The following is a 24,464-nucleotide window of genomic DNA, read 5'->3' on the forward strand; positions in this document are numbered from 1 at the left end:
TAGCTTAAGGTACTATGAATCCCCCTCGAGGGGATGACCAAGTATCTCCCCCAGTGAAAAATGAAGAAAGGCAGAAGAATAAGGAAAGTGAGCAACCGGAGTTCTAGAATGGGGATCACACAGATCTGAACCCGCAGATAGAAAAAAAAGGTGACAAAGAGCAATCCAGAGTGAGTTCGACCACATGCAAACCAGTGGCAGCAGAAAGGCCGAAAGTAGAGTTTCCCAGCCATCGGATAAATGCACAAATACAATATATGAGGGATCATGCACCAATAGGCAAGTTCATCGGAATCTCGCCGACTGAGAAGGTGATCCGGGGTTGGATCACAACGAAATGGAGCCCAAAAGGACACATTACCTTGCAGCTGGGGCCTAAAGGATTCTTTACAACCATTTTTAACTGCTTGGAGGACAAGAAGAGGGTATTGGATGGAGGTCCATATTTCTTCAATGCCATTGGTTTGTATCTCATAGGATGGGTAGAACGCTTCAACCCTGACAAAGAGGACCTTAGCTGGGCTCCGGTTTGGATTCGGCTCTATTCGCTTCCTGTGGAGTATTGGGAGGAAATCTCCTTACAAGAAATTGGCAATGTTCTGGGAGAATTCATCAAAGTAGCAAAGGAAACAAAAATCAAAAGATACACCTCTTATGCAAGAATATGTGTGTACATGAATCTCAACAAGGCACTCTCGGATGTGGTAAGTTTGTTCGACGATGATAATGAATGGATTTAGCTGATTGACTATGAGCATGTGTCGTTTAGATGTAGAAGATGTCATGCCCTGGGCCACTTATTTAGGGATTGTCCTTTAACTCAAAAACCTTCACCCCCAGGTGCCTCTGAAAGGCCTGAATTTGATGGCTTCACCAAAGTACCCAACCGCAGAAGAAACCAAAAGAAAGCCACTCCAAATCCTAGGAAGTCTCAAGCCAGCTCTTCCAAGCCCATGCTAGGATGCTCTAACTTACCTTAGTCCACTCTATATTAGGCTAGCCAAGTCTACTCTAGCTTACCCTAGCCTACTATAGAGTAGCCTATCCTATTTTTGTCTAGCCCACCCTAGCTTATACTAACCTAGCATAACTTAATCTAGCCTAACCTACTCTTTCCTAGCATAACCTAGTCTAACCTAGACTACCCTACCCTACTCTAGGCTTACCTAGCCTAACCTAGTCTAACATAGCCTACCCTACCCTACTCTAGCCTTGCCTAGCCTTGCCTACCCTAGCCTAGCCTAGTCTAGTCTAGCCCAGGCTACTCTAGCCTAGCATAGCCTACTTTAGCATCATCTAGTCTAGCCTAGCCTACTATAGCCTAGTCTACTCTAGCCTAGCCTAAACTACTCTAGTTTAGCCTAGCCTACTCTAACCTAACCTACACTATCCTAGCCTAACCTACTCTACCATAGCCTAACCTAGAGCCTAGCCTACTATGGCCTAGGCTAGCCTAATCCAGCATAGCCTAACCTACTATAGCCTAGCTTAACCTAGCCTTCCCTACCTTACCCTAGCCAAGCCTATCTTAGCCTAGCATACTCTAGCCTAGCCTACATTAGCCTATCCTACTCTGGCCTACTCTAGTGTAGCCTAACCTAGCCTTGCCTACTCTAGCCCACTCTACCCTAGTCTTGCCTACTCCACACTACTCTGGCCTACTCTAGCATAGCCTACTCTACCTTACTATAGCCTAGCCAAGCATAGCCTACTCTATCCTAGCCTAGATTACTCTGGCCTACTCTGGCCTAGCCTAGCCTAGTATGGCCTACTCTAGCTTAGCCTAGCCCACTCTACTGTATTATACCCTAGCCTATTATAACCTAGGGTAACCTAGTCTACCCTATACTAACCTAGCCTAAACTAAACTAACCTAACCTACTCTAGCTAGCCTAAACTAATCTAGCCTAGCCTAACCTAGCCTAACCCACTCTATACTAGCCTAACCTACTACTCTATCCTAGACTAAACTAGCCTAGTCTACCCTACTGAAGCATAGCCTAACCCACTCTAGCCTAGCTTACTCTAGCCTACTCTAGCCTAACTTAACCTACCCTAACCTAGCCTAACCTATCCTACTCTACTCTAGCCTAAACTACTCTATCCTAGCCTATCCTAGCCTCACCTATTCTAGCCTAACCTATCCTTAACTACTTTAGCCCAGAGTAAACAAACTTAACCTGGCCTACTCTAATATAGCCTAACCTACTCTAGCCTAGCCAATTCTAGCCGATCCTAGCCTAACCTAATCTTTCCTAGTCTAACCTAGGCTAACCTACCCTACGCTACCCTACTCTAGCCTTTCCTAGCCTTTCCTAGCATAGCCTAGCCTAGCCTAGCCTATTCTAGTCTAGCCTAACCTACCTTAGCCTAGTCTAGCCTACTTTAGCCTAGCCTAGTCTAGCCTACTCTAGCCTACTCTAACGTAGTCTACTCTAGCCTAGCCTAGACTACTCGAGCCTAGCCTAGCCGACTCTAGCCCACCCTTAGCTAGCCTAGCCTACTCTGACCTAGCCTACACTAGCCTAGCCTAGTCTAGCCTAGTCTAGCCAAGCCTACTCTAACTTAGCCTAGCCTAGACCCTAGCCTACTATGGCCTAGCCTAGCCTAGCCTACTATAGCCTAGCTTAACCTAGCCTTTCCTACCCTACCCTAGCCAATCCTAGCCTAACCTAGCCTACTCTAGCCTAGCCTACTCTAGCCTAGCCTAACATAGCCTAGCCTACTCTAGCCTAGCCTAGACCCTAGGCTAGCCTACTCTAGCCTAGACTACTCCAACCTACTATAGCCTACTCTAGCATAGCCTACTCTAGCTTACTCTATCCTAGTGAAGCCTAGCCTACTCTATCATAGCTTATCCTACTCTAGCATAGTCTATTCTAGCTTACTCTAGCCTAGCCTAACACACTCTAGCATATTATACCCTAACCTACTCTAGCCGAGCCTAGCCTACACTACTCCTGTCTACCCTAGCCTACTCTAGCCTAGCCTACTCTAGCCTAACCTAGCCTAGCCTAGCCTACTCGAGCCTAACCTACTCTCTCCTACCCTAATCTAGCCTAACCTAACCTATTCTAGCATGGAATAACCTAGCCTAACCTCAACTAACCTACCCTACTGTAACATAGCCTAGCCTACTCGAGATTACTCTTGCCTAACCTAGCCTACTCTATCCTAGGCTAACTTAAGCTATGTTAACCTAGCATAACCTAGCCTAACCTAGACTAGCTAGCCTAACCTAACCTAGAAGAACCTAAGCTAGCCTAGCCAAGTCTAACCTAACCTAACATAACCTAGCCTAGCCTAACGTAGACTAGACTAACCTTGCCTAGCCTACCCTAACCTAGCCTAACCTAGACTAGACTAACCTCGCCTAGCCTAGCCTAACCTAGCTTAACATAACCTAACCTTGTCTAGCCTAGCCTTGCCTAACCTAGCCTAAAATAGCCTTTCCTAACCTCGCCTAGCCTTGCCTAACCTCGCCTAACGAAACCTAACCTTTCCTAACCTATTCTTGCCTAACCTAGCCTAACCTAGCCTTGCTTAACATAGCCTAGCCTAACCTACCCTAGCCTAGCCTAACCTAAGCTACCCTAGGCTACTCTCGCCTAGCCTAACATACTCTACCCTGCTCTAGCCTAACCTAGCCGAGCCAAGCCTCCTCTAGCCTAGCCTACTTTAGCCTAACCTACTCTAACCTAGCCTACTATAGCCTAACCTACCCTACTCTCTCCTAGCCTATGCTAGCCTACCTTAGCCTAAACTGGCCTAACCTACCCTACTCTACTCTAGCCTCAACTACTCTAGCCTAGCCTAACTTTACCTAATGTATACCCTACTCTAACGTAGGCGGGCCTAGTGTAGCCCCTACTCTAGGCTAGCCTAACCTAGCCTCGCTTACTCTAGCCTAGCCTATTCTACCATAGCCTAGCCTAGACTACTACAACCTACTCTAACCTAAACTATCCTTGCCTAGCCTACTCTAGCCTAAGCTTCTCTTGCCTAACCTAAACTAGCCTAACCTAGCCTAACCTAACTTATTTTAGCTTGGGTTAACCTAACCTAACCTAAACTAACCTACCCTACTCCATCATAGCCCAACCTACTCGAGCCTACTCTAGCCTAACCTAGCCTACTATATCCTAGCCTATCTTAACCTAGCCTAACCTAAGGTAAGCTAAGTTAACCTAACATAACCTAGGCTAACCCAAACTAGGATAGCCTAACCTAAGCTAGCCTAACCTAACCTAACCTAGCCTACTCTAATGTAACCTAACCTAACCTAGCTGAACCTATCCTAACCTAGACTAGAAAAACCTTATCTAGCCTAGCCTGTAGCCTAACCTATCTTACCTAACCTAACCTGCCCTAGCTTAGCCTTGCCTAACCTAGCCTAACATAGCTTGTCGAACCTAGCCTAGCCTAGCGTAACCTAGCATAGCCTAGCCTAGCCTAACCTAACCAAACTTTTCCTAAGCTAGCATAGCCTAACATAGCCCAACATAGCCTAACGTAGCCTAGCCTAACATAGCCCAACATAGCCTAACGTAGCCTAGCCTAACCTACCCTAGCTATCCTAATCTAACCTACCCTAGCCAACTCTAGCTTAGCCTAACCTACTCTAGCGTGCTCTAGCCTAATCTAGCCTAGCCTTTGCCTACTCTAATCTAACCTAGTCTAACCTAGCCTACTATAGCCTAACCTACCCTACTCTAGCGTAGCCTAACCTACCCTAGCTATCCTAATCTAACCTACCCTAGCCAACTCTAGCTTAGCCTAGCCTCCTCTAGTGTGCTCTAGCCTAATCTAGCCTAGCCTTTGCCTACTCTAGTCTAACCTAGTCTAACCTAGCCTACTATAGCCTAACCTACCCTACTCTAGCGTAACTTACTCCAACCTACTCTAGCATACCCTAGCCTACACTAGCCTAACCTACTCTACTCTAGCGTAACCTAGCCTAAACTAGCTTAACCTACCCTACTCTACTCTAGCCTCAACTACTCTAGCCTAGCCTAACTTTGCCTAACCTACTCTAGCCTAGCTTAAACTAGCCTACCCTAGCCTATTCTAGAGTAGTCTATCCTACTCTAGCCTCCTCTAACCTAGCCTACTCTAGCCTAACCTAACCTAGTTTATCCTAGCCTAACCTACTCTAGCCTAACCTAACCTAGCCTAACCTAGCCTAACCCACCCTAAACTACTCTAGCCTAGCCTAAACTAGCCTAGCCTAACCTAGCCTCACTTACTCTAGCCTAGCCTAAACTAGCCTAGCCTACTCTAGCGTAGCCTAATTAACTCGAGCTTAACATACTTAAGCCTTCTTTAGTCTAGCCTAGCCCACTCTACCTACGCTAGCCTAGCCTAGCCTACTCTAGCCTACCCTAGCCTAGCCCCTAGCCTATTCTGGGCTAGCCTAGCCTGACTTATTCTAGCCTAGATTAACCTAGCCTAGCCTAGCCTAGCCCACTCTCGCCTAGCCTAGCCTAGCCTATCCTAGCCCATTCTCAGCTACTATACCCTAGCCTACTTTAACGTACTCTAACCTAGTCGAGCCTAGCCTAGCCTACTCTAGCATAGCCTAACCTACTCTTTCCTAGCCTAACCTAGCCTATTACTCTATCCTAGCCTAGTCTACTCTAGCGTAACCTAACTCTATCTAGCCTAACATACTCTAGCCTAGACTAACCTAGCTACCTAAACTAACCTACGCTACTCTAATCTACTCTAGCCTACCCTAGCCTACTTCATCCTGACCTAACCTAACCTAATCTAACTTACCTTGGCCTAACCTAGCTTAGCCTAACCTAAGCTATCCTAGCCCAACCTAGGCTAAGCTAACCTAACCTAGCCTACCCTAGGCTAGCATAACCTAACCTAACCTAGCCTAACATTTCCTAGCCTAGCTTAGCCTAACCTAGCCTAACCTAACCTAGCCTTGCCTAACCTAGCTTAAACTTATTCTATCCTTGTGTAGCCTAGTCTAATTTAGTCTATCCTAGCCCACTCTAGCTTAGTCTTGCCTAGTCTAACACAATGTAGATTCCTAAAAGTTTATATATAAAGATGTTGTAGTTGAAAATCTTAATAAAATATATATTCAAAAGCAATCTTAAAGAATATTTACATTACAATTTAATTTTATCATAAATATTTAAATTTAAGAGCATTATCACTTTATATTATATAAATTCAAACATTTTCCTTTGTACATTATGTTATTTTAATTAAAAAATATATCATACATCATTGTACCATCAATAAATATAGTGCAGAACTTAAATAACATATTAAATATTTAAATTTGAAAATCATTTGAAAAATTAAATTAAACTAAACAACATTAATAAAAAATCATTCAAAAACAAATTAAATTAAATACCATTAATAAAAATTCAGATATAACAAAATTTGGTTAAAATAAATTAAATGTATGAATATACAATTTAAAATACATTGAATTTAACCACAATACTAATGTAAAAAGAAGATGTAACATAAGTTATAAGATATAAATAAAGACCATATTTCTAAATGAAAAACATATTTGTAAAATATAAAAATATAATTGAAATTCATTTAGAGAAATCCAATAATCTAAAAATTCAAATGTACCATATCTTATAAAACATAAATAAAAAATATATTTCTAAATGAAAAATATATTTGTAAAATTTAAAAATATAATTGGAGGGCCCATCCAAAACTGATTCTGAGAGGCATAGGTCAAGTCAACTATATAACTCACAGACATGTAAATGTAAAAGTAAGAAACCAATTTAAATAAAACCACAAACTTTCACATAGATAAACTAAATCAATGAATAAATGTAATAATCTGAAAGGAGTGAAATACAAATTGGAACAATAAAATTACAATAATAAATTAAGCCCAACTAAAAAAATCAGTAAAACCCACTCTCATAAAACTATATCATTACAGTGTTAAATATATTAACATAACTAAAACTGAAATGAAAGGATTAGGTTTCCATGAAGAGCAGAGCTTAGAGGATGGATACAAACTACATCTATGACAAAGTAAAGGCACGTGGCTTTGAGATATTTAACATAAAATATTGAAAATATTAATTGAAAATACCCTATACCTTATTCTTGTTGTGATTTGGCATTCTAGTAATTAGAAGGCTGGAAAAAAATAATTATTAAATAAAATTGAATATTCTTCTATGTATTTTTGGAATTCTCCAATTTCTGTATTTTCTTCTCTTAGTCCAGATTCAAGAACAATGTTTACTATTTTATTAATATATAAATATTCTAGATTACTTTTATTTGAAAGAAAATAAATAATTAAAAATTAAGGAATAGTATAATCTATAGAATCAAATTCCCAAGTACACACTACAAAAAAACATCAAAGAAAAGTCAGTATGCAAAAAGATTTGATTTATACTTAAATTTTAGATTTGAAAAATTATTCATTATTGCTACAGAAATTGACTCATAATTTCTTCATACCTAGTTATGATTGAGAACTCCTCTTTGCAAATCACTCGCTATTAGTTTTTAAATAGTTAAGAATATCTGGTTGAAATTTGCGGAGTATAAAATTCCACGATTGATCCTTGGAAACTTACGAAATACTCAGGAATATCTGCTGAAATTACAAGATTGGGGTGTGTTTTGAGAGTAAAGCTCAGAGGAAATAAAACTGTAATTGTAATTGTATGGCTCTGCTTCACACGATGCAACATAAAACACTGGAACGGATCCCCTGAATACTCTGGAGAGGAATATTTGCTCAGAGTAAATAGAATTGTAATTGTAATTGTAATTGAAGCCCATGGAGGTTTGTATTACTCTGCTTCAAACGATGCAACATAAAACAATGAAACGGATTGAGAGCCGAGGAAACCAGAAGGAAAATGGAATAATAAAATTGAGAAAGAAAGGGATTAATGAGATCGTAGATCAGGGATTACAGAACAGAGCAGGGTTAAAGATCGAAAACTACATAGAAAGAAAGGGCATACTAAGAAGAGAGAAAAGAGAATGAAATCCAGAGAGAATTTAAAAACATTATCATCAGGCGATTCTGGTTAAAAAACATCGAAATTCTTACAATTGGAATTGATGAAACAAACAGGCTCTTCATAAAAAACAGAGCAAGGTTAAAGATCTAAAACTACATAGAAAGAACATAATTAGTGCCAACTGAGAACAGAGCCAGAAGATCAAAATAAAACTAAAAATTAAAAGGAATTAATGGGATTGCGAGCGGACTAAGAAGAGAGAAAAAAGATTGAAGTACATAGTAGACTTAAGCGATTAATGAGATCCAGAGAGAAATAACACAGAATAAAGATTTAAAAACACCCGGTTCGGTTAAAAATTCTACTTCAATAGATGCAAACAAAACCAAAGAATAACTCATGAATATTAATATAAAATAAATACAAGAAACATAGCTATCATGGTTCTAACAAATATCAGTATTACAGTTCTCTGGTTACCTTTCTCCATTGTAAATACATCCCTTCATGACATTGACTTTTTTTCTTTCGTCCATGCATCCCTTCTCGCTGATCTTCTTGGTCAAATTCAGATCAAAACATACAAAACAGAAAAGCGTGGATCGAACGCACGACCTTCATATATTCGGTCTGAGCCAGTCTCATGCTCTCCCAACAAAGATACAGAGCCGCTCTCCCAACAAAGATAAAGAGGAGATTGGATCGAACAAAGGACCCGACAAAGATACAGAAAAGCGTTGATCGAACAGAGGACCTTCATATATTCAGTGTGACCAAAGAAAGATACATAGGAAAGTGGTTGGAACACACGACCTTCATATATTCAGTACGGCGTCTCAACAAAGATACAGATCCGCCTGTAAACTGCTCGAACTCCCTTAACTAAATGTTATGGTTGAATTCAAGAAATACTAATTACAATAGCCCAAAAAGGCAAAAGGTTGCCTAAAAAGTAAAAAGTTACCTAAATATAGAATAGGGAATATTAATTAGATTCGTTAAAGGTCTACACAAAAAGAAAAGTAACGTTAAACAAAAAAACAAAGCAAAACAATTAACCCTAAAATTGTAAAATGCATACGGCGTCTCAACAAAGATACAGATCCGCCTGTAAACTGCTCGAACTCCCTTAACTAAATGTTATGGTTGAATTCAAGAAATACTAATTACAATAGCCCAAAAAGGAAAAAGGTTGCCTAAAAAGTAAAAAGTTACCTAAATATAGAATAGGGAATATTAATTAGATTCGTCTACACACAAAAAGAAAAGTAACGTTAAACAAAAAACAAAGCAAAACAATTAACCCTAAAATTTTAAAATGCATAGTAAAAAATTAAAAGTGAAATTTAAAAACAAAAAGAAAAGTAACTTTAAATAAAAAAACCAAAATAATTAATCTTTAAATTTTAAAATATGTGAAGTAAGAAATTAAAAGTAAATTTAAAAACAACAATTAATTTCTTTTGAGGTAAAAGATTGACAATTTCAAAGTTATAAAGACTGAATGGTTGATGGCAAAGCAAAAAAAAATTAAAAGGTAAATTTTAAAATAATATTTATTTGCTTTTAAAGTAAAAAATTGGTAGTTTCAACAAAAAAAACATAAAATATAGAACCCATTTTTACTTAAATTTTAGGTTGAAATTGACATATAGTAACCTTGCTATAATAAATAATTTAGAACATACCTTAAATGTGGAGGAACAATAAATTCAATCAAATCTACTTATAACCCTATAAACTAGTTGTGCATACAACACTTTGTTATCAATAACATTATGGCTTTCTTGAATATGGGTAGTAGACTTCAATAAGAGTATTTAAATTTTTCTTTTTGACACCTTTAGATTTTGGTATTTGTTGTCAATGGAGATACTTAGTTGGTTGAATATGAGAACCAAATTTATCAAGTTAAAGGGTTTAGATGGTACTGATTAGTTAAACTTTGAATTGAATATGTAATAGAAAAACAATTTACATGTTTTAGCATACTTTTGTGTGAGATTTTGTAGGATAAAACAAAGGTGATTACTCCATTATAACTAAAAAGGTATCACACTCTTACAAAATCCAAGAAAATTGAAACAAACATAATTTTTTGTTACTTCAAATTATATTCTTGTTTCAATAATTATAATTCTTAAAATGGACCAACTAATCTCCAAAATTTGTTGTTCTCAAGCACTACTATGGAGGTGTGAATCACTTATTTTTTCTCTAACCTAGAAATGATTACTTATCTTCAATTTATTCCTAGACATGTCCATAGTGAAACAATACTTAAAATTATCATTATCTTGCATAACCAAATCCTATTTCAAATTATTAGGGAAACTCTATTATTACATGGTATATTAACAAAATATAAAATATTGTGCATAATATTGTTATAATTGATATCCTGATTCTTGAAATGTTTTAATAATTAGCTAGGCTAATTAATAAATATTTTAGGAAAATAATAAATCAAAAATATTTTTTTAATATTAATTATCAATAAGATTATATTAATAATTTATATTAGTTAATATAAATATATTATATACCATTTTGTATTTAGGGAATCTAATTTATAATTTAATATTATTGTATTATGAATCACCCTTAACAAGGAAAAGAAATATTGAAGAGATACAATATTTCGCAGGGACCATCATTAAAAATAAAACACTAAATATAAATAATATTATTTCTAATAGAATAAATATTATATAAATATTATTTACAAATAAATGCACAGTCTTACTTATGGAGGAATTGGCCTTTTCATTAGAATCCACCAATACAATTTCAAGAAATATTGTGATCTTTCATTGACTCAAATTAGCTAGAAAGAATTATGAGAAAAAGGCCATTTTTTGAGAAAAAAGGAAAAGAGAACCTCTACTATCATTTTTTCATGGATATTTATTTTTTGCATTTTCAATTTTTTCTAACTTTAGCAATAATTGCTAATTTAATATTCTATCCATACCTACTTTGATATGATAAAATAGAGTAGAAATAATTTTTATATGTTATTGTATATATGCCTTTCCATTATCCTCTTTATAAACACCATCATGCATGCACATTACCAATTTTTTTAGTCACTAACTCAGAGCAATGGATTCCATGGAATGCTTTTCCGTTATGATCATGGACCATTAATGGAGAAACGATTATATGATTTAACACTCATGAATAAGAATTTTACTCTCTCTCTCTCTCTCTCTCTCTCTCTCTCTCTCTCTCCTATATATATATATATATATATATATATGGATGATAGCATGGATCTTGGTTTCATATTTTAGCCAGAGAGGGAGTGTTTAGGTAAACAAAAAGAGCACTAGATCAAATAGTTTAATGGCCCAATCGATACATTTGTAAGTGGTCGATCAAGTTTCTTAAGCCCTAAGAAAATAGATTTATCAATATATTTGAATTGAGAATTTAGGAATTCCATTGAGCTTTCAAAGTCTTAAAATACACATTTCCAGTACCCCTTATGCAAAATTTTCTACAATAGCCTTTTGTACCCTAGTGGAATTAGGCAAAAATTTGTCCTTAGGTGGTGGATTGGATCATGTTGGATTGATGAAGGAATATTCTATCCAATGACATATGGGTTTTAAATTTTCTAATTCATATCATATTCTTCATCTATTTTCTCTTAAGCATAATGCTTCAATTTTTTTGGAGAAATTTAAAGAGACCGACTAAAAAAACAATAACACAAAATTTTCAAAACAAAAAAAATTCAAAAAAACCACTATCTTAGTTTACTATTCATGTAATAGTTGATTAGTCAATAGCATAACCCTTTAGAAACGATGTAATTAATGGAAAGTTGTGGATATAAAGTTTACTGAAGTTACATTGTGTACATAAATAACCATAAAACCATGAATATTAATGGAGGATGTCATCCGTGAATTTTTCCTATGAAACCAAAAGAGAGTATATTGGAGAAATTGAAATTCTATGGGAGATTGAAAAATAGTTCCATGAGTTCCATGAGCGAAACACATGTGTGAAACCATTTCCATAAAACACTAGTTTTATGAGGTGCAAGGAAATTAGTTTAAATAACAACCTTGTTTGAGAAATTAAGGCAAATCACTTACAAAAATTATGGACTCTAAATGTCAAGGTTAAATGATTGTTTGGTCATTATATAGGGATGGGAAGTCTTGTTTCTATGAATTTACTCTTTATTTTATGGGGACCTAATGGTATAAAATATAAAAAAATTAACTTAATATTTTGGATAGTCATCCTTAGTTACTATTTCGATAAAAATTCAACCCCCAAAGTTTCGAACCCTCAAATTTCAAATTTTCGGAAAAAAATCTCCCCTAAAATTTTATATGCATTAATGAAGACTATAAATGAATTCCAAGGGTAATACAAAAGAGAGAGGTGTTGTAGAAAAGGTTAGAATTCAAGAAAAAAATGAAATCATTGGAGGTTGATTCAATGAAGTTAAAGACAACCCCACCCACATGGCTGCTACAAATTAAAAACTAAATGATATTTTTCTCCAACAATCAGATACAAAAATTGTAATAAAGCAAGTGTAATTTTTAAATCCCAAGACCAAATTTTGGGATTTTCCAAAAAAAAAAAATTATTATAGTTCCCAAAAATTAAACAAAATATTCAAGAGGGAAAGGAGAGCATGCTCTACGTGTTGGAATGTAAAGCAAATACACAAGCCTAGTATGAAAACTTAAAAAATGGAAAGAATATTATTGAATACTTAAATGTGGGTTTTTCTCTGCAAATTAATCTCAATGCCATGATATAAGGGTCACTGAAAAAAAGAGTCCATTTTAAACCAAATGAGAGGGGAGAAATGGCTACCATAAATCCTTGTCCTTGAGAATTGGGGTAAATGGAAATTAGTAGCTCCTAATTTCAGGAGCTATTTTATTTTTTCCAAGTCTCCCTTAAAATAAGGCAGTGATAACCTCCATACCTAAGTTTCTTATAAAATAATTTTGTGCCTACTATTAATAGTTCACTATGATACAAACAAGTATTTCAGTCAAAATTTAAAACCATTTAATTTCATGCAAGGGCTAAATTTCACTGCTAAAATTTTCCACTAAGATTATTTTTTGTTGAAATATGCATGTAAACAAATATTATTATAAATAATCACAATATAACTTGTAATAAAATTATAATTTAGTTAATTTTTATGTTTCTTTTAATCTAGAAAATGTGATAGGTATAATGGGGTACTCGTTTCATGATTATCATGGATTGGATTTTATTTGCACTTTGATTTATTTAATTTATATGGCTTCCCTAGTTTGTTAATTTAATGTTAATATTTTATTTTAACTTAAATTGATTATAAATTCCAAAATAGATATGCCTACAATTATGCTAATCGGAAGAATAGATCTTCCATAGTTATATTTTAGTTATTAAGTTGATGGAATATATTTAAACCCCGTGGAATCTATTTGAACATTCATAGTCATATTGACATATTTAACTGCTTAACTTTTCCACTAAGATTTTTTGTTGTTGTTGTTGAAATATGCATGCAAAAAAATATTTTTATAAATAATCACAATATAATTTTAAATAAAGTTATAATTTAATTAATGTCTATTTTTTTTTAATCTATGAAATGTAATAGGAATAAAGTTCTAACCATTTTGATGGTTATCATGTATTGAAATTTATTTCCCTTCGATTCATTTAATTTATGTAGCATTCCTAGTTTGTCGTAATGACTTTTACTGATATTATGCAAATATTGAATGCACTCCCATTTATTTCTTTAGAAGTATAATTTAAAGGATACAAATAAAAATATAATGAAACCATTATACACATATTAATTTTTCACTAACCTCATTAATAATGAAAGCCCCCCTTTGAATGAAGGTGAGATGTGCAAGACACCTTCCACGTGATTTGTAAGAGAATAATATTATAACATAAAAATATATTTTTTTGATGGTTATTGACAAATTAATAAATATATTTTAGGAAAGCAATAAAATATAAGAAAATATAATAAAATAGATATACAATCAATGGAAAAGGTAATAATTTTCATTAGCAAGGAGATAATTGTTCAATAATACACATTGTTCAGGATAGTTAACACCTACATCACCTCCTATTGCAACTCTTCTACTAAAAATGATCATATTTTTATTATATATGTACAATGACAAATTCCTTAGGTAGAGTTCTACCTATGATCAAAATAGGCCATGAAGGTTAAATAAACTTGGACAATGACCATCCATATGAGATATTCTAATGAAAGCCTTTCTCGCCTTCTAAAATTATTGTTCTTAAATTCCAATTTTAAATTTTCACTCTATTCTCCACTAGTGGAAATGAAAGCTAAAATCTCGTGAATCTAGAATAGATCTCTTCACATACATAATATCTTATTATTAAATGATAATTAATATCTTGGCCAAGAATATGAAGCATTTTTTAAGAATAAAAGATTGTGTTTTTTTTTTTTTTTTTTTTATTAGTCCCTTAAACATTTATAGTTCTCGTTTTATTGTTTAAGGAACCATTTGTTTGGGAATGATTGGTTTCATCTAGTTATCATTAATTTAAAAAGTGTTTGGTTAAAGTTAATGTTGTTTCTTTAATAAGAAGCCTTATGTTCTTTTTTAAGGTTTACTTGAGAAACATAGGATATTAGGAATCATATATGGATTTGTTTATTATTTGGTTATTCCACATCTTTTGTGTAATTATTATTAATTTCTTATATATCTAATGGTTTACGGAAAAAAATTAATTTCCAGTTCACTTTCTGGCATAACCTAAGATTCTTCACTTTTTAGAGAATCCATTGTTTATCTTGTATTTTATTTCAAAATATTTATTAGGAAACATAAACATGTTCTATTTGGCTATTTGCATGGAAAAATGACCAATGTTATAGCTTTCTATGTGTTCATTGTAAGGGATCTATTGTCATGGAAACAATATCCCTTTAATCAAATTATACTTTTGAGTGAAAGGCTAAAGGAGAAATACATGTAATTAGAGGAGGATGAGAGACTGTTTAGTGTATTGTCATTTTTGAAGTTAAAATCCTTTGATGATACTTGTTTTGTAACATGTTATACTAAGTAATGAACATTTTTCTTTGTGGGCTGTATTTTTGAATTCGAAAATTGTGGCTTTAAATGAGTTTCTGTTAATTTATTTTTTTATCATATGGGAAATTAACTTTCATTACATATTTTGTCTTTAGGTCAATCTTGTTGAGCATTTTGTGTAATTTCAATTCAAAAAAATGTGTATTGATTAACAATTATTAGAGTTTTGGTTGAAGAAGAAAACAAAATAGTTACTATAATAGTTACACATCAAGGAGTTGAAAAACTTATAGATGGTGATGAACCACCAAATCCTAAATATGTTGGTTTATTTCAAGCGAAGTAATTGGATAGCTATTTTTCTATTGGAGAATCAATCCATAAGAAGGAAAAATAACTTGATGTAAATATTCAATGAAGGGTTCACCAACAACTTACACGATTTTATAATCAATTGAGTGATTCACTAATATTTTACAAGATTTTACAATTCATTGAAAGAACCACCAATATTTTACAACATTTTATATTTTAGTAAAATATTCCAAAAAATGATATATACTACACAATGACCATTGGTTACTAGTAGAAAGGAAAACAAGAAATAACATGAATATAAGGAACATAGGAATAGAAGAGAAACGATGTAGCAAAGAACCAACAAAGTGTCACTTTATATTTAATTTTCAAAACCAATTTAGCCTATTTAACTTAGACTGTTGACTCGACTAGAGAGTTGATCAAATTTATAATATCAATTCTTGAATTATTTTGGATGGTCAACTAAGACGACTAGGCCCTCTAACATCTGCCCTACCCTTATTTCTTTCTTTGTGACAAGGAAGGGAAGATTTGAAGTCTTAGAAAATTTGTACAAAATTTCACACACCATAAATTAAAAAATGTAAATTCTTAAAATGAAATAAAAGTTCATCCATAAGGGTGGTTTGCTAATTAGAAAATCTAGTTTCATGGTCAGTGAGACCTTTTTGAATTACATTTGCAATATTTAAAATATTAATTACTCTTATTTTCCCTTACCTAAGTGACCTACTGGAACATTCAACTTCAAATTCCTGAGCGTGATGTTGTTCGAAAGAGAGACCACATCCTAAAATCTTGCATCAAAGAAACTGAATTTATGTTGTCAAAAAGATGACCGAGATGATTATCCAATTGAAGGTGTTGGTGTTGAAGTCATATGGAATGTTATTTGATAAGTAGTTGGTGCAAGGAATTGAAGATTTTGATCAAATACATGTCATTTTCATACAAGTATACTTTCATGGGCATCAAATTATATGAAATATTTCAAATATTGTACCTTGTCGGCTAGTGATATGTACCCTGACAATTGTTGATGAAGTACTAATTGATGTTCTAATTGTTGCACGTTATTAACAATTCCATTAAAATAATTAATATCATTGGCAGATTATACTTTTACTCTCTTCCCTTCTCTAAACCACTATCTCTCCTCGTTTTGTAGTTGGGATTAAGATTTTTCTCCCGTAAAACCTAATTCTCATGGGTAGACATTTCTTGAGGTTGAGCTACATGTTGGGAGAACAATTCTCAAATTAGAAATTATTTAGTTTATATCTGATTGCATGTGGATGATAAATATATTGGGAAAATATTAAAAATAATAGGCTCTGTGATATAATGTTTGTTCTAACTCTTCCTGTTCTTGGGAAAATTCTTAGTGAGCCTTTTCAGTTTGAGTGGATATATTTTCACTCCCTTGAACAATCACTTTATCTTGAAATTTATTTACATGAGGAATTATTTGTTCACTCTCGTCGGCCAATTGTTGTAAAAAATATTATATTGCAATAAGTGGATATTCAATTCTGCTTGGATTATTGATATTAAGTTTTTCTATTTACTCGTTCTAACATTCTAACTAAATATCCCTTTGTTATTGTTGTCTTTGCTAAATCTTGCTACTATCCAACACCCTTCTTTTAAATCTTTTCTTGGTTGATCTCATAAAATTTTCTAGGGCTTCAAATATTTGTTTATCTCAAGCATGCCTTAAGTCAACTTTTTTACTAGGTGTTTCTTTTAGCCTTTCTTATTTATGGAGCTCAAGTGTTGGGTGTAGTTGACTCTACTAGAGGAACTTGTTCGCTAGTTGTAGGTGAGGTTGAGGTAATGTCTATTTTTAAATTAATTTTCGCTAGAATTTCCTTTAATATATATTATGACATAGTATTCTTGTATGGGACCTTTTGAATATCAATCTGCTTGGGAATTCAATATGATGTCTAACACTTGTTTTTTTTATTTTTTGTTGCATTCACTCAACTCTCATCAGTTCTATGTCTCTTTCGAACTTCCATTTATAACATTTTAAAGAGTATTTTGTAACTTTTATTTAAGTTTATATTAAAAACATTTACTAAAGTGTTATAAACCCTAAACCCTAAACACTAAAGCCTAAGAATTTTATAGCATTTTAAAAACTATTTGTAACTTTTATTTAAGTGCTTATTAAAATAATTTACTAAAATTTTATAAACCCTAAACCCCAAACCCTAATCCCTAAACCATAAACCCTATTCTATGAGTATCTATAATAAGGGAAGACCACACCTGGGTATGTGAGTGTAGGAGGGAGAAAATTGTGGTACATGAGATGCCTCGACCTTTGTTTTTCCATCCTTCTTCATAAACCTATTTCCTTTTATTTATTTTTCTTCATAGCTCCTTGAGGCTCCATGGGATGAATGCATTATGTGTAATATGTAGTAGTGGATACCCCCCCAAGGTGGGGTGGTTCATCCCTAAACCCTAAACCCTTAACCGAAAACCCCAAACACTAATCCATAAGCCCTAAACCCCAAATACTAAACATTAAACCCTAAGAATTTTATAACATTTTAAAAAGTGTTTTGTAACTTTTATTTAAGTGTTTATTAAAACAATTACTAAGGTTTTATAAACCCAAAACCATGACCCCTAAACCAAAAACCTTAAAACTTAAAACCTAAGCATTTTATAAAGTTTTATAAACCCTAAACTATAAACCCTAATCCCTAAAGCCTAAACTACAAATTCCTAACCCTAAACCCTCAACCCTCAACCTTAAACCCTAAACCCTAAACGCTATAGCCTAAACCCTATACCCTAATCATTTTAGAACATTTTAAAAAGTCTTTTGTATCTTTTATTTAAGTATTTATTAAAATATTTTATGAAAGTGTAATAAACCCTAAATTCAAAACCCTAAACCCTTAACTCTAAACCATAAACACTAAGCATTTTATAACATTTTAAAAAGTAGTCCATAACTTTTATTTAAGTGTTTATTAAAATCATTTACTCAAGTGTTATAAACCCTAAACCCTAAAATCTAAACCCGAAACCAAAACCCTAAACCCTAAAGCGTAAACCCTAAATCCTAAGCATTTTATAACATTTTAAAAACCATTTTGTAACTTTTATTTAGGTGTTTACTAAAAGAATTTACAAAAGTCTTATAAACCCTAACACCTAAACCCTAAACCTAAAACCCAAAATCAAAAACCCAAAACCCTAAGCCCTATGCATTTTATAATAATTTAAAAAGCATTTTGGAACTTTTATTTAATTCTTTATTAAAATAATTTACTAAGGTCTTATAAACCCTAAACCCTAAATCCCAAAGGCCAAACTGTAAACACTAAACCCTAAGCATTTTATATCATTTTAAAAAGAATTTTGTAACTTTTATTTAAGCCTTGATTAAAACCATTTACTAAAGTCTTATAAACCATAAATCCTAAATGCTAAACCACCCTAAACCCTAAACCCCAAACCCTAAACGCTAAACCCTAAACCCTAATCATTTTATAACATTTTAAAAATCATTTTGTGATTTTATTATAGTGTTTATTAAAATAATTTACTAAAGTGTTATAAACCCTAAACACTAAACCCTAAACTATAAGCATCTTATAACATTTAAAAAAGTGTTTTGTAACTTTTATTTAAGTGTTTATTAAAATCATTTACTGAACCCTTATAAACCCTAAACCTTAAACCCTAAACCCCAAACCCTAAACCCTAAGCATTTTATAACATTTTAAAAATAGTTTTTTAACTTTTATTTAAGTGTTTATTAAAAGAATTTACTAAATCATTATAAACCCTAAATCCTAAAACATGAACCCTAAACCCCAAACCCCAAACCCCAAACCCTAAATACTAATCATTTTATAACATTTTAAAAAGCATTTTGTAACTTTCATTTAAGTGTTTATTAGAAACATTTTCTAAAGTGTTATAAACCGTAAACTCTAAACCCTAAAACCTAAACCCAAAATCCTAAACTATAAGCACTAAGTATTTTATAACATTTTCAAAAGTTTTTTGTAACTTTTATCTAACTTTTTATTGAAATAATTTACTAAATTGTTATAAACCCTAAAACCTAAGCCCTGAACCATAAACCCCAAACCCTATACCCTAAACCTTAATAATTTTATAACATTTCAAAAATCGTTTTGTAGCTTTTATTTAAGTGTTTATTAAAATAATTTACTAAAGTGTTATAAAACCTAAACCCTAAGCCCCGAACACTACACCTCAAACCCTAAAACCTAAACCCTATGTATTTTATAACATTTTAAAAAGTGTTTTCTAAATTTTATTTAGGTGCTTATTAAAATCATTTACTAAAGTGTTATAAACCCTAAAACGTAAACCCTAAGAATTTTAAAACATTTTAAAAGGTGTTTCGTAACATTTATTTAAGTGTTTATTAAAAGCCTTTACAAAAGTGTTATAAACCTTAAACCATAAACCAAAAACCCTAAACCCCCAAACCCTAAAACATAAACCATAGTCATTTTATAACATTTTAAAAATAATTTAAACTTTTATTTAAGTGTTTATTAAAAGAATTTACTAAAGTGTTATAAATCGTAAACCCTAAACCCTAAACCCTAAACCCGTTGATTCCACGCCAATCGGGATACTGGCGCTCTGGCGCGAGTATTAAACTAGGATCCACGCCACTGGCGTGTCTGTTCCAAAATAAAACGTACCAACCCGATCTCTGTCAGAAATTAGTACGACTGTCTCTGCCGAAACCGTGCCAATCGCCAAAACTCCACCTTCAGTAGCTCTGTCACACGCACCAGCTCCACAACCAGAGACCTGTAGGTTATGGGCCCTCCACGCTTCCGCTGCGCTGCTCTGATACCAATTGTTAGACCAAACAATGTGCAGCGGAAATAAAAATAAACAAACAGACACAACACATTAAACAATCACAAAACCATAACACATAGATTTAATGTGGTTCACCCAACCAATCTGGGCTACGTCCACCAGAATAGAGGCATCGGCAATCTTATTATTCAACAAAAGATTACAACAATTTTAATTCTTCACACATACTCTGAGCTCACCCTATTTTCTCTACATACACACTCAATCCTCTACGAGATTACATTTCCTATAGCTGGAGTATAAAACTGAATCATAAATTCCCTCACAACAAATATAGGATGCATTAACTCCTCCTCAAAAAATACTGGAGCCAATATAGAAAATAATCCTATTGTTGTCACATACATGAGATTTTTTCCAAAAATTAATTAACAGAAAAATCTCAACAAGGTGCATTGAGGGTGGATTGAACACACAGCCTTCGTATATTTAGTCTGACGCTCTCCCAACAAAGATACAGACTGTGATGCTCTACCACAAAGATATAGAGGAGCATGGATCGAACACATGACCGTCATATATTCAATGTGATGCTCTCCCAATAAAGATAGAGATGCAACAACATTGTGGATCGAACATACGACCTATGTCACGATCTCTCTCTATGTCAGGCTCTCTCAGGAGAGAGGAGAGTAGATGGAACACACAACCATCATATATTCAGTCTGACATTCTCCCAACAAAGATACAAAAGCAACAACATCGTTGATCGAACACATGACCCTCTCCCAACAAAGATACAAATACAGAGGCAACAACATTGTGGATTGAAGACACGACTTATGGTCGAACATCCTCATATAATATTTATTGAAATAATTGTGCACATCTTACAATTGGGAGAGATTTCTATTTTGAAATCCGCCTTGAACAATGAGGAAATGGCTATGAAGTAAACTGCTCAGATTCAAATTCCTCTATCAGCTCTTAACTAAATGCTAGGGTTGAAGAGATTACGATTGTGAAATCCACACGACTCGAATTCTTTTACTAGCTCTTAACTAAATGTGAGGGTTGAGTTCAAGAAATACCGCCTGGAAACCGCTCGAATTCTTCTACCAGCTCTTAACTAAAGGTTAGGGTTGAGTTCAATAAATGCTAATTACAACAAGCCAAAAAATCAAAAAGTTATTCAAAAAAGCAAAGATTTACTCAAAAAACCTAAAAGTTACCTAATTTTATAATGCAGAATATTAATTATATTCGTGAAATCTCCACAAACAAAAAGAAAGGTAACCTTAAAAAAAAAAAAACTTACCTAAATTTAGAATGTAGAATATTAATTATATTCGTGAAATCTCCACAAACAAAAAGAAAGGTAACTTTTAAAAAAATAAAAAGAAATTAGAAAGAACATTTAATTTCTTTTGAGGTAAGAGATCTGCAATTTTAAAGTTAGAAAGATGGAATGGTTAATGACAAAGCAAAAAATTAAAAGTTAAAATTTAAAATAACATAAAAGATAGAACAAATTTCTGCCTAAATTGTATCTTGAAATTGACATATAGTAACCTTGTTATAATAGATAATTTAGAACACACCTTAAATGTGGAGGAACAATAAATTCATTCAAATCTACTTGACATATAACCCTATAAACTAGTTGTGTATACAACCCTTTGTTCTCAATAACATTATGATGTTTTTGAATATGGATAGTAGACTTTAGTAAGAGTATTTAATTTTTTTTGACATGTTTATATTTTGGTGTATGTTGTCAATGGAGATACTTTGTTCTCCAACTTTAATTTGAATATGACAACCAAATTTATCTAGATAAAGAGTTTAGTTGGTAACAATTAGTTAAACTTTGAATTGAATATGTATTAGAAAAACAATTTACATGACTGTTAGCATACTTTTGTGTGAGATTTCGTAGGATAAAACAAAGGTGACTACTCCAATATAACTAAAAAAGTATCAAAAGCTTACAAAATCGAAGAAAATTGAAATGAACATAATTTTTTTGTACTTCAAATTATATTCTTGTTTCAATAATTATAATGCTTAATATGGACCAACTAATCTCCAAAATTTGTTGTTCACAATAACTACTATGGAGGTGTGAATCACTTGTTTTTTTGTCTAACCTAGAAATGATTACTTATCTTCAATTTATTCCTCGACATATCCATATTGAAACAATCCTTGCAATTATCATTATCTTTCATACCCAAATCCTATTTCAAATATAGAATATAAAATGTTGTGCCCAATATTTTTATGCATGATATTCTCTATACATATAGACTAATTCTTAAAATGTTATAATAATTAGTTACGCTAATTAATAAAAATATAATATATTATATATTCAGAGTTGTTTTCAACTAGGATTAAGACTTTGCATTGACAATAGGATATTAATTATCAATAGGATTATAATAATAAATTATATTAGTTCATATAAATATAGAATATGCCATTTTGTATTTAGCAAATCTAATTTATAATTTAATATTATTGTATTATGAATCACCCTTAACGATGCAAAGTAATATTGAAGGAATATCATATTTTAGAGGGACCACCATAAAAAATAAAACACTAAGTATGAATAATATTATTTCTAATAAAATAAATATTATATAAATATTGTTTGAAAAAAAAGGTACAGTCTTATAAAGGAATTGGCCTTTTCATTAGAATCCATTAGTACAATTTCAAGAAATATTGTGATCTTTCATTGTTTCAAATTAGCTAGAAACAATTCTGTGAAAAAGGCCATTTTTCTATCAGTTAGACTACGAGAGAAAGAAAGAAAAGAAAACCTCTATTATCAATTTTTCAAAGAATTTTTTTTTTGTGTTTCCAATTTTTTCTAACTTTAGCGGTAATTGCTAATTGAATATTCTATCCATACCTACTTTGACATGATAAAATAGAGTAGAAATGAGTTTTATATGTTATTGTTTATATGCTTTTCCATTGTCCTCTTTATAAACACCATCATCCATGCACATTACCAAGTTTTGTAGTGACTAACTCAGAGCACCAATGGATTCCATGGAATGCTTTTCAATTTAGGCACTCAATTGGGCTTTTGAGGTTTTAAAATACACATTTCCACCACCCCTTATGTAAAATTTTCTGCAACAGCTTTTTGTACTCTAGTGAAATTAGGGAAAAAATTGTCCTCATGTGGTGGATTGGATCATGTTGGATTGATGAAGGAATATTCTATGCAATGGCATATGAGTTTGAAATTTTGTAATTCATATGATATTTACTTAAATTTTTTTAGACAAATTTAAAAAGGCCGAATGAAAAAATACTAACACAAAATTTTCAAAACTAAAAAAAATTCAAAAAATACCACTATATTAGTTTAATATTCATGTAATAGTTGACAAAAAAACTTCAGCGAACACATCTTCTGCAAAATCCAATTGAAATATTACTTCATAAACATCAAAGAATAATAAAAAATATATTTTTTCCTAAACAAATAAAATTTTGATATGGAAAACATTTTTCTCTAGTTGTCTAGTTGTAGATCATGCTTATATATATATATATATATATATATATATATATATTATATATATATATAATATATATATATATATATATATATATATATATATAATCAACAAAATCTTCTCGAGTATCAACCCAATCTTCTCCTCCTCAATTGTGTGCACCGAAATGAGAATTGATTAATCAATAGTATGACCCTTTGGAATCCATGTAATTAATGGAAGAGGTATGGATAGAATCTTCTCCTCCTCAATTGTGTGCACCGAAATGAGAATTGATTAATCAATAGTATGATCCTTTGGAATCCATGTAATTAATGCAAGAGGTATGGATAGAAAGTTTATTGAAGTTACATTTAGTACATAAATAACCACAAAAGCATGAATTTCTATGGATTATGTCATGAGTGAATGTTTTCCTACAAAACCATAACGAAATACATTGGAGAAATTGAAATTTTATGGGAGATTTAAAAAAAGTTCCATAATCGAGACACATTTGTGAAACCATTTCCATAAAACCATAATTTTATGAGGTGTAAGGAAATTAGTTTAAATAACAACCTTGTTTTAAAAATTAAGAGAAATCACTTACAAAAATTATGGACTCTAAACATCAAGGTTAATTGAGTGTTTGGTCATTATATAGGGATGGGAATTCTATGGGATGGAATCTATTGGAACATTCA

The 24,464-nt window shown here is 32.7% G+C and overlaps 1 protein-coding gene across 1 annotated transcript; it reads left to right on the forward strand.

Annotated features, from left to right (window-relative positions):
* Positions 1-257: 257 nt before the first annotated feature.
* On the forward strand, positions 258-740 carry LOC149181777 (uncharacterized). Its single transcript, XM_089414322.1, has one exon. The coding sequence runs from the start codon at positions 258-260 to the stop codon at positions 738-740; it is 483 nt and encodes a 160-aa protein (XP_089270448.1).
* Positions 741-24,464: the final 23,724 nt, after the last annotated feature.

Source organism: Pinus tabuliformis, chromosome 3_2 (genome assembly GCF_031772625.1).
Source record: "Pinus tabuliformis cultivar Carrire ecotype Pingquan chromosome 3_2, CPIR1, whole genome shotgun sequence".
In the NCBI taxonomy this organism is placed as follows: Eukaryota; Viridiplantae; Streptophyta; class Pinopsida; order Pinales; family Pinaceae; genus Pinus; species Pinus tabuliformis.